General features: G+C 35.2%; 1 protein-coding gene across 6 annotated transcripts in view; it reads left to right on the forward strand.

Annotated features, from left to right (window-relative positions):
• Positions 1-12,558, forward strand: part of CSMD3 (CUB and Sushi multiple domains 3) — a 1,190,044-nt gene that overhangs the window by 347,141 nt on the left and 830,345 nt on the right. For all 6 annotated transcript variants that reach the window (XM_078072078.1, XM_078072080.1, XM_078072079.1 and 3 more), the window contains exon 5: positions 9,091-9,298. In XM_078072078.1, the coding sequence (XP_077928204.1) occupies positions 9,091-9,298 (208 nt within the window). The remainder of the gene's footprint in view (positions 1-9,090; positions 9,299-12,558) is intronic.

Genomic DNA, 12,558 nt, shown 5'->3' on the forward strand with positions numbered 1-12,558 from the left:
TTAAATATGGAGAAAAATCTAAAACTTAACTCACTCCCACCTTGTAGGTGCCGAATAACAATAAGCCTTTCCAGTTAAGCTCTCCTTTCAATTTTGAAGCTTTTGCCATGCAACATACATTTTGTTCTTAAAATTTATTTGGAAGTTTCTCCCATTTTTCTACTTAATTTTGGCTTTTTGCTGCAATTACCGTACTATTCCTCTGCTTTGGAATAGTGATATATTCTTTGTGATTCTCTTTTTATTCTACTCTATAAATGGTCCAGAGATCAAATCCAATTTGATGATCAGTTCAAATAATTATATTTATTCATTTACTTATTTTATATTTAATTCAGTACATTCATATAAACCTCTACTATATGTCAATATCGTTTTTTTAAATAATAGGGGTATTATGTGAACAAAAACAAATACCATCCCTGTCTTTATAGAGTTTAAAAATTAGAGGGAGACAGAGATTTCAAGTATCTACGTGGAAAAAAGTCTTCAATCAACATGTGGTCTCTAAGGTCACTTGGGGCACAATATCCTGATAACATAAGGAGAGAAAAAGAGTATGTGTGATCCTGTGGCAGGTTTTTATAGGCAGAACTTGCAGTGGTAGCTCTCACCACTGACTGTTCACCAGAATTCAGTTACATGGCCGGACCTAAATATGGGAAGCACAGGAAAGTTTGCTCTAATTGAGCAGCTGCCTCCAGTTACAACAGCACATGTGAGGGTGGAACAGGAATTTTGGTGTTTAGCTAATTGTCTCTGCCATACCAGGATGCCAAAAACCCTTTGCCTTTTATATCTGTGGGTTTTTAGTTTTCATCAAATGTGGATTTTTCTTTGTCCATTGTATCTTCAAATAGCTTTCCATGCTTCCACTCTGCCCCACTGCCTTTTGGAACTTCAGTATTACTTATGTCAGAATGCTTGATATTTTACTACAGGGAAATTTTTTTTTAAAGTTCTTCTGTTCTTTCTCCTTCATTTTGAAGAGTTCCTGTTGCTCTGCCTTCAAGTTCAATATGTTTTATTCTGTAGTATCTAATCTGCTATAAGCCCCATTGAGCAATTATTTTCATTTAGAATAATATGTATTTTGTCTCTTAAAGTTTTATTTGGTTACTACATATCTTCCTTCCTCACTATGTTCACTGTGTTTATTTTTTCTGTAAAGGGTTACATAATGAATATTTTAGACTTTGCATGGTACATATGGTCTCTATCTTATATTTATCTTTGATTCTAGTTTGTTTTTCATCTGTTTTTAAAATTATAAAAATCATGCCTAGCTGTTAGGCCATACAAAAACAGGGTATAGTCCACATAGAGCTTGGTATATTCTTTGCCAAGCCTTGCTTTAAATTGTAGAACAAAATTATAACAATTCCAACATCTCCATCATTTTTGTTTAGTTTCTATTGAGTAATAGTTTTCTTGGTAATGGGTTGTATTTTTCTGCCTCTTGAGAGGACGACTACTTTTTTACTAGATGTTGAACATTGTGAATTTTAAGTTATTGAGTGTTGGATTTAGTTTTCATCCTTTAAGAATGTTGGATTTTCTCCTGATATAAAGCGAAGTTACATTAGGTCCAGATAGTGTCTTTGAGGTTTGTTTTTAAATTTTGTTAGGGCAGTTCTAGAGTAAATTTTGCTCTAGGGATTGTTTAGCCCCGCTAATGAAGTTCATCCCTTCTGAATTTCTACTGAATACTCTGGTTATTTAAAGAGAACTCTCTACCCTAGCTGGAGGAATTTGCAAAATACCCAACCCTGTGTGCTCTCTTGGAGCCATTCAGCACAAAGATCCTTGGTCTCTCTTTGCCTGTCTGCATAGAATTTCACCCTTTATGTGCATTTGCTCATATTTAGCGAAGATCTAGGGCACTACTTTGTAGATTTTGTGAGTTTTTTTTGACAGAGCTCCCTCTCTGAATCCTGTCTTACAACTTTGGGCATGTCATGCTCCCTGAACACTGTCTACTTAGCTCAGGGAGAGCATCATGTTCTACTGATAATCCCCATCTCTGGTCCTGAATGTGCTTCTAGATAGAAAGCCAGGCAATTATAGGGCTCTCCTCCTTTATTCCTCTCCTTTCTGAGAGTCACAATTCTGTATGGCCCTGTTGCAGTGTTAAAAAAATTTTATTTTGCTTAATTTTTAATTTTTTTTTTTTTTAAGAAAGGCATGTAACTTTGCTCCCTGTTGCTCTGTCATGCCTCCCTCTTGGTTGAAAATTTTTTTCCTCCAAATCTTTAAATAATTTAAATTATCATTGAATGAATGATTTTTATTTCTTTCTTATTTGGAGATTTTAAGCTAAATATGAAAATAAAAATCCCTGTATTTATTAATTACTTTCCTCAGTGCATTAACTTACCTTCTCATTTTCTAAACATGTCTCTTAGGAAGGTAAATATAATTAAGGTAAGATACTTGCTCCAATGCGTATTTGAGTATTTAGGAATAAACCCTCAATGCTGAGTGCCATGATGCTTAGCTTACTTTATCTTTCCATGAAGTGTTCATCTGGATGAGCGATGAATGTTTTTCTTCTTCAAGTTGTTATAAATCTGATTCTCAGATGAATTTAATTTTATCTGTTCTGGTATGAAAGGAGCTGAGGGGACTGGACCGAGAAATGAAAATAAGGGCACTTTGGTTTTCTCCATCATCATAAAAAATCTACTTCTCTTTTCCTTAAAACTTGGAACAGCATTATGTGTTGTGCCTTGAAAAACATAAAACTACCAATCTAGAAGATGTACAATTTATCTCCCCGTTGCACAATTTTCTTCTCTATGAGAAAAGTGTTTCTCCTTAAATATGAAGATGCATAAGGCTGAACTATGAAATGTAAACAAGGATAGCCACAGAAATGGAACGGCTGCTCTGCATATGTAATATAATGGATAATTAATGAATGTAATATCTAAATAGTTTATCTAATTAAGAGGTACAACAGTGATGCCTGTCTACAAAGGAGCAATAATCCATGTAGATGTCAGTTTTACTTGACTGCTAATAGAAGGTTGAGATTTAACAAGGGAGAGTTGCAAAAAAAATTTCCCATGATATAGTCTGACATTGGATTGAATGCTTAGCATCTGGAATTCACCAAGTATACTCATTTTCTATGATTTACAGTTCATTTATCTTTTTTGATAAACAAGCCTAATTCCTGTCACCCCTGCGCCCCATCCCTAAGCTATTTCAGAAGAAACTACTAGCAGGGCAGAGCACAGTATGAGATCAATATCTGCAAAGATGTGCTACAGAAAACTGTTTTAAGTGTTTTTTTGATGCTGTGTGTTTGTTTTTTGTTTTTTTGTGTTTTTTTTTTTTTTTTTTTTTTTTTGTGCTGTCATGTTTTGGGGCAGTTCCAATTTACAACATCTTAAATGAAATGTATGGTTTCCTACCCAAAGCCAAAACAAAGTCTGGTATTTTCAGTATCTAAATGAATGTCACAGAAATGAAAAGTAAATAAAATTTAATTTTAGGAAAAATATATTTGTGGGGAAATATTAAACTTTTTTTCTTAATATTTACACTTAAATACAACTAATTTTTTATCTTATTTATGACTTTTCTCCCTGTTCTATAGGTGAGAGATTAAAGAGATTGTTTACCAAGTTTACATAAATTCAGTTATTTTAAAGAAGTAGAAGTTATTTGATGATAGCTTTATAATATTGTAAACAAGGAAAATTAGGTTTAGTAGAACTTTAAATTTAACAGCCATAGTTTTTATCAATAGATTTAGTACATTAATAATTTGAGAGTTGGGGGCGCCTGGGTGGCTCAGTCGTTAAGCATCTGCCTTCGGCTCAGGTCATGATCCCAGGGTCCTGGGATCGAGCCCCGCATCGGGCTCTCTGATCAGCGGGAAGCCTGCTTCTCCCTCTCCCACTCCCCCTGCTTGTGTTCCTTCTCTCACTGTTGTCTCTGTCAAATAAATAAATAAAATCTTTAAAAAAAAAAAAATAATAATTTGAGAGTTGATAGTATTTTCCCCAGACTATTGGAATAAGTCCTAAGTCAAAAAGATTATTTAAAAAAAAATGCTTATTCTTAAAAGACCACATTGCCCTCATTGATTCTATTGGCTGAACTGGTTGTTTTCTTCCTGTTTTACAATAAATTGACTGCAAGCTTCTTAACATGCAACTTTCCATCATCCAGTATATGTATATGTACACACATATACATATATTTTTAAAATAGCATACTTTCAATCTTACAACCTATGCACTTTTCTTAGAACAAGAGTAGAGAAACCACCAACCTTTTTATTATCCACTATATTCTTTATATAATAAGTAACTACATTTTGAAGCCAACACAACTTCTAGTTAACTACAAGATAAATCTGAGATATTCAATCACATTGCTTTACTCTTTAGGTGAAAAAGTATTATTCTTAAAAACAGGCCTAAGAGGAGTATTCTAACTTATTTTGTCATGATGCTATTTATTCCAGAGCGCCTACAAAGATCAAACTAATCTTTTGAAGATACTGAGATAAAAATACGCTAAAACACTGAAAAACAAAAGATTGTTTATCTTGAGGAAGCAATAAATCATGGAAAAATTTGCCTGAATTCTTGATTCAGCCCCCTAATCTGATCCTCTATTTTCTCATTCCTCTGTCAACTCCAAAGAGCTGCCAGACTGATATTTTCAAAACCCAGTCCAATCATGTCATCTCTGCTGAAAACCCATCAATAACTTTCCATTGCTCTAAAAAAATTCCATAAGCTTGTCAGAAAGGTTCTACAAGGTCTAGCCCCTAGTTGCCCTTCCAACTGTATTTGGTACCACATAGCCCCTCACTGTCTTGGCAACAGCACACAGATTTTCTGTTTGGAGAATGCCCATTTCCTCCAGGGAAAGTGTCAGTATACCTATTTAGAACACGTTTCCTTCTGCTTCTCATCTAGTTAATGATTGCTATTCACCTTTCAGGCTTCAGATCTAAACTTTCAGGTTCTAATCACTTCCTCAAAGAGTCTGTGTTCCTGAATTCCCTAACTAGTTCAAAGCCCACCATATGATGTCTGTACTAAATGATCTTTATTCACAGTGCCTGACAGAAATGTAATTTTAAGTGTTTGTTCTGTCATTTGTTTAGAACCTCACACTCTACTGGACAGAATGCTCAATGAAGGCAGAGATTACCCTACCTTTTGATCATCACCGTAGCCCGAGAGACTAACACACTTCCCCCTTGGCACCTTATAGATCTCAATGGATATGTTTTGAACAGATGTCTAAATGAATTCACTTTAAAATTAACAGAAAATTTTACAAATAGCCAATATGATCACATATGTGTCTGGAGTCTGTTAAGAAATGGTTCTCTTGAACAAACTTAGTGACTCCTGCCCTTTCTGTGAATTGTTGGACAGAAGATCTTGCAGGCAACACTAATCCAGCAGGCAAGCTTGGTGGCCAGGACAGGGTGATGCTGAATGAACTCAAAGACCAACTCACTTTGACCAGTGACCAGGCAATGTTACTTAGCAGAGCACAGCACTGGATTTGAGGGTTTCATGGCTTTTTCTAATGTTGCCTTCCAGTTTTTCCAACTCTGTTATAAAATAAAAATTTTAGGGGTGCCTGGGTGGCTCAGTCGGTTAAGCTGTTGCCTTCGGCTCAGGTCATAATCCCAGGGTATCTGGGATCGAGCCCCGCATCAGGCTCCCTGCTCCGTGGGGAGCCTGCTTCTCCCTCTCCCTTTGCCTGCCTCTCTGCCTACTTGTGCTCTCTCTCTCTCTGTCAAAAAAAATAAATATAATCTTTAAAAAAATAAATAAAAATTTTAGTTTAGGTAATATATTTTGCTAAAACAGTCTATGATTACAGAAAATGTATTGGCTTTTATAAGTATTGTATTAAATCTAGGCCAAATCACAATACAAATGTTACAGCATTCAGGTAGGGCCACTTAGCCAAACTGTTATATATCTAACACGTACTAAAAGCAAGCTACCTATTTCATAATTTTGTCAGATGCTGATTTTATGATAGTCTCTGTATAGAGATAAGAGATAAACAGGAGTGCTGAACAAAGAACTTGATACAAGAATTGGCAAGAACATTGGTTTCAGTGCTGGAAGATCTGTGTTCCCATCTTCTTTTCAAGTAAAAGTCACTCATACTTTTGGGTTGAGGTTATTTTGCTGTAAAATAAAAATTTCCCGAGAGAGAGCTATTCTATAAGTTGTGATCCATCTCATGTGTTAGGGATTTGGGTTGATTTCTCTCTTCTGTGAGCCTACATTGAGGATCTTCAAGGAAACCATGCAGAGAAATTGATTTGTATGGCCTGTAATGTTGGGGACACAGTGTATTATTATTAAACCATGGTTGAAATACTTAAATGTTGATGGTAAAGCCATAAGGCTGCAGGTGGGAAGAAACCACATTTCCACAGAGGATGAATAATAAATGAGGTATGTTTTCATTTGACCAAATGCAGGACTTTTGTGAGGGAGTTGGGGTCATGAATTGTCTTAGATCCTTCCCAAGAGGCCCACCTGGAAGGATAAGGAGACAGTTGGAAAGAAGATGGAAGTAAATTATTCTATATCCATGTTGTAAGGGAGAAATGTAGGCAGACAAACAGACACATTCCCCCACAAGAAGAAAAATGAATGGGACACCTCTGAGGATCCCATAAAGGTTCATGAGCAAAAGAACCATCTTTCTTTAATCATCTGCTAAAACCCTTGGAAATGGTACCAAATCAGTATCAGAAAAGGAAAAGGACTCATGTGCCCCGATCCCTTCCACATCCAACTCCAGGAGGAATCACAGAATGCTCGGTGAGTAGGGGTATATGAACAAAAATACTAGGAGGGAAAACGGGGAAGAAGAGCTCACTGTTCTGCCTTACCTTTGCCCCATCTGCCACAAGCCCAAGCTAGGGAAAGCAAAGAACCTTAACCCGATGAAGTCAATTATTTTGTGAGTAGCCAGCACTAGAAGTATTAATCAACGAATTGAGATTTTTGAACAAAAAAGGATTTTTAAAAAATTTTAATGTCAACTGAAATATATGTTTGCCTGGGATTGTAATCTAGAGAAATGGAAATAAATAGCTCATAGAGCTATGGTTTGAATAGGTTGTGTACTAGTTACACTACAAATATATGATAGTGTAACATTTTATTTCCAAAGTACTACTCAGTCCTGGTGTTGGTACTGGGAAGACAAAGAGTAGAGGTAATTTGGGGTCAGGGATAGGGGGAGCAGGACATGCTTACCAGAGGTTAAAGTTAAATACTGAGGGAAGGCACTGTGTGTTCTGCCAAGAAAATTGTAATAATATGTCTCATAGTCTAGACAGGACCACAAGTTCTTTCTAATTACCCCCCAAATTTAAAAATATAGAGAGGGCCGGGTGCCTGGTGGCTCAGTCATTAAGTGTCTGCCTTGGGCTCAGGTCATGATCTCAGGGTCCTGGGATCGAGCCCTGCATCGGGCTCCCTGCTTCATGGGAAGCCTGCTTCTCCCTCTCCCGCTCCCCCTGTTTGTGTTCCCTCTCTCGTTGTGTCTCTCTCTGTCCAATAAATAAATAAAATCTTAAAAAAAAAAGAGGGCATGCAATGAAAATAAATATAACTTTTACAATAGTGGGTGATAAAAGTTAAATATCTTTTAAGATTAATAAACTTTTGCTTTCAATTTATGAATTATGGAGTTAAATGGAAAAGGAGTGACAGGAAGAAGCTAATGTTATTTGATGTATACGGTATAGTAATAATGTTGTTCCTGGTACCAAAGCATTTTGCTATTCCTGGCCCATTATGGAGTTAAACAAGATGCTGTCCATCTCTATTAAAGTTATGGATATAAATCATTACATCAAATAATATTTGGTCATTATAGAGCCAAATTTTTTCCTCTAACATTTGACTTAAATTGATGGAATTTTCTGAGTGGCTCAAGATAACCACCTAAATCTTGAGATAGTTTATTGTATAAATAAACTAGTAACCTATTAACTTGACTGAGCTGAACAGTGTTATGACAAGACAAATTTTACAGCTTCAATTTCTTTTAAAACAAAGAACTTTATCTTGCACATCTCATACTAAACATAGATGGTCAAGTATCCCCTCTGTTAGAATACACCATTGGCCAAAAGTAGACTTGTGGAGAACACTGTTTGGAAAATGGGAACCATAAGTCCTAATATAAAGCTAGTAAAAATGTATTTATAATACTGTATATACATATATCACATAAATACTTAGCAAAATATGTTTACATTATTTGGTAGAGTTACAGGGACTGCATTACCAAAGATATATTAATTACTATATTATTTCTTTCTAAAGTTTCCTAGAAAAGTGATGTATTTTTTTAAGGATTTTATTTATTTATTTTAGAGAGAGAGAGAGAGCATGAACATGCATGCAAGTGGGGGGGGAGAAGCAGACGGAGAGGGAGAGAGAGAATCTCAAGCAGATTCCATGCCCAGTGTGGAGCCCATGAGATCATGGGCCTGAGCTGAAATCAAGAGTCGGACACCCAACCAACTGAGCCACCCAGGTGCCCCAATGTATTTTTATTTAAAGTTTAATTTCACACATACTTTCAAAAGTTTTTGAAAAATGCCACTGACAAATATTATATTTTCTCTTAAATTTTCTTTATTTTGTACATACCTATATTAAAAAAATAAAAATAAAACTCAGTCGTACCATAAATGTGTACAAAGTGATTAAAGATTTCCCATAATAGACCTTAAGAACAATGTTGGTTTTGTTTTATTCACTTCATCACCTAATCAATGAAAAGAAAATCTTGGTCCTGTTATCCTGAGATCTAATAGGACTGTAAATTTTTACTTACTTTCATTGCTATTTCAACTAATGGTTATAAAATTGCCAAGATATAGATTATATATGTGTTTAAAATGTTTTCATGGACTTCTCATTTTATTTAATCTTTATTAGTATAATATGCACTTGGTGTCACAATATTTGGACTGCTGTTTTTATCCAAAACTGTTAACAGAGTTGCTTTAATTGCATTTTTCTTAATGACATATAACTGAACATCTTGTCCTTGTTTTAACAGCTGAAGATGCGTGTGGAGGAACGATGAGAGGATCCAGTGGCATCATTTCAAGCCCTAGTTTTCCTAATGAGTACCATAACAATGCTGATTGCACTTGGACCATTGTAGCAGAGCCTGGAGACACAATTTCACTCATATTTACTGATTTCCAAATGGAAGAAAAGTATGATTACTTAGAAATAGAAGGTTCTGAGCCACCTACAATATGGTAAGTAAATAGTTGCTATTCTAACCTAGCATTGATGTCACTGCCTCAGGCTGACTGGGGATCAAAGCACAACTGTGTAAGGGCCTTTAAAGCTTTAGTTATTTAAAAGAACTTAAAGTTACAGGAAAATTGTAAGGGGAAGCTGTCAAATTTGAGGGATATTTTTGAAGATAAGGGTACTAATACATCGAATAGATTGGAATTCTGAAAGATGGAACTTTCCATCAGTATTTAATTATCAGTCGTTGAAAAGTAATGTGACTTAAGCACAACTGTGTAAGAAAAGATGTTCCTAATGTAATCTACAGTTATGTTCTTAGCATGCCAGTCCATAGTTGGTGTTTCCTTTCAAATTAATTGAATAATCTGGGAAATAATTTGCCTTTGTTTTTGTAAATAGCTCTTTTATGTAATCTGTTGTCTGAAGGCAAAAATTCAACATTATGATCTGGGTTAGTATGGTCTGTTTTTCACACACTTCAAGACATGGTTTCATGGCAACTGCAGAGTTTTCAGAACATGTTTTTGGAGTATAATATTTTTAGGAGAAAATGTTTCATTATACTATTTTAGAAATCTGAATGCACTGATAGGATTGAAGTGTAAAGTAGATTATGAATCAGTAACTGAGTGAAGAATGATGAGATTGGTATAGTAAGGCAATTGGTAAACACTAGACTAGGAAGGGCCTTTTAAGCCATGTGAAGGATTTTAAGCCATGTAAAGGTTTGAATTTTCAAATGATTGTTCTTACTAAGTGCAAAGGTTGATCTGAAGAGAAGCTCAATTAGCTGTAGGAAGATCACTTAAGAGGTGATTTCTATAATCCAAGAAAAAAAAAATCATGGTAGCCTGGATTAGAATGGTATTGATGGAAATAAAGCAGTAGAATAAATTAGGGGGTATTTAGGGAGGCATAATGAAAAGGACTGTAGTGGATTGAGGAGTGATAAAGAAGGTAATGTTTAAATAAAGCATCATTTTCTGATTGCACAAGTTGGTAAAGCCAGTAGAGATACTCACTGTTTTGGAAATTGTCAAGGAAGGTCAAGTTTGGAGTGGGAATGCCATGAATATTAAGAATTGTTTTTTATATCTATTTAGATTGAGGTCACTTTGAGATGTCCCATTTAAGCCACCTAATAGACAACTATGTCTGCTTATATGATTCAGGATTTCTCCATTGAAGTATAACTGATAGGATGTAGTTGATATCTAAGGTAAATGAACCAATAGACATCAATAATATTGGCTAGCTAGAGACAGGTTGGAATGAGAAGTGAGGTAACTAGGACTGAGACTGAGCACCACCGGCAGCATATAAAGCCCAGGCTTAGGAGCATTATCCAGCAAAGGACACAGAGGAAGTGCATTTAGAGAGGCAGAAGGAATAAAGTATCACATAGACCAGAGAAGGAAAGTGTGAGGAAAGAGGAGACGATATTGTGGGCTGCTGCTGAAAGGACACTGAGTAGATGTTTAACAAAAAATATTTATAGTTATCTGGGATTTAGCAAAAGTACCACGTGGGTCTGTCATTCTAATACATTCCTTTGAAGGTAAGACAGAAGTTACACACTAGCTATACCCACTTTGATTTTTGTTTGCTTGTTTTCTCTTCTTCCCTCAGGCTGTCAATACTCAGGGTTATATAACTTTTACTCTTCCCATGATAATTTCATGCCCAGGTGCAATGAAATTCAGCAGAATCCTGGTTTAAAATGTTAGAGAGTTCAAAAACTCTTGTTTTAGAAATTGTTACTTCTACAGTGATACATATTGGAATCATATCAAGGTGGATGATAATGTCAGGAATTTTCCAATAATTATACCATCTTTTGGTATGCAAGTGATTCCATTAAAAATCTAAGTTTTTAAACTCCCGATGTATTTGATTACTAGATATAAGGAAGGAAATTACAAAACAATTTCTAATTGTTTCTTTATTACCACTGAGTTCTAGAAACCAACACATTTGGTCTAGAAACTAACACATTTATTCTGGGGATCATAATATCCGTATTTATGTTCATGTAGTCACTCTCTTTTCAGATTGTGCATTCTTAGCAAGGATTTGTGTTTCTATATGAACATCTATGTTTATGTTTCTGAGTTTCTAGAACAATGTAGCTTGTCCAATAATAGCATCAGATCCATGAATTGCTCTTCTCTGCATTTTCTAATTAAATGACATTGGGACACTTTACTTATTTCCCTCTTCTTTAGGAAGAAAACAGTAACTGAGAAGTTTATTGTTTTACTGTTATTTATTTTTAATTTATTTTTATTTTTTATTATTATTATGTTCAATTAGCCAGCATATAGTACATCATTAGTTTTTGATGTAGTGTTCAAAGATTCATTAGTTGCATATAACACCCAGTGTTCATCACCACACGTGCTCTCCTTAATACCCATCACCCAGTTACCCCATCCCCCACCCCCCTCCCTTCTGTAACCCTCAGTTTTGTTCCCGGAGTCCAGATTAGTGTTACAGTAAATGTTTGGGTAGACTTGTCTGAATCCTGGAGATATATCTGTCTATCTATCTATCTATCTATCTATCAATAAGTTCATTTAGTACTTTTCAAGAAAGTGATACAAATGCCCAAACTATATTATATTTCTATAAATGCCAGTTTAAAGAGACATAGTGTCAGTAAATTAATAATACTGTATATAGCCACTTCAGTATCACAAAACAGTGTTCCTTTTAACTGTATTAGTTATGGAATTGATGTATAAAATGATCTGTGAATAATTAAAATAAAAATTTAAGTCTAATCCTGGCCCTCTAATTCCTTTAAATCCTTTAATGTTCTCATATCGTTTTAAGTCATGGTTATCAAAATGAGAAATTATATTTCAGGTGGTATTGCATTGGTTTTTCCTATGCATTGCTCATATAATATTTTCAACTTATAATAGAATTCAAAAGAGAAATATGAATAAAGGAGAGGTTCACATTCTTTTCATTAAAATTACAAATGGTGCCTTTGACTTCAGGTCCCTCACCGAAGGACTGGGGACTTGCCGTTGGCTATTGTACTTTAAATTTTGCTCCTAAAGTTCAGGCAGTGAGGCAAGTCCTGCGAAGGCTGTGTTTGACTTTGGCAACATAGACCAAGCCAGCCCAATAATCGTGCAGCACAGAGAGTACTATCAGCTAGTGCCTTTCTTGCAAGCTGTATATTGTAAATCAGTAAGTTCTAGTTTGTTAAACAACAGTCAGCAGCAACACTGTGTGATCTGACAGGAAT

Source organism: Halichoerus grypus, chromosome 5 (assembly GCF_964656455.1).
Source record: "Halichoerus grypus chromosome 5, mHalGry1.hap1.1, whole genome shotgun sequence".
In the NCBI taxonomy this organism is placed as follows: domain Eukaryota; kingdom Metazoa; phylum Chordata; class Mammalia; order Carnivora; family Phocidae; genus Halichoerus; species Halichoerus grypus.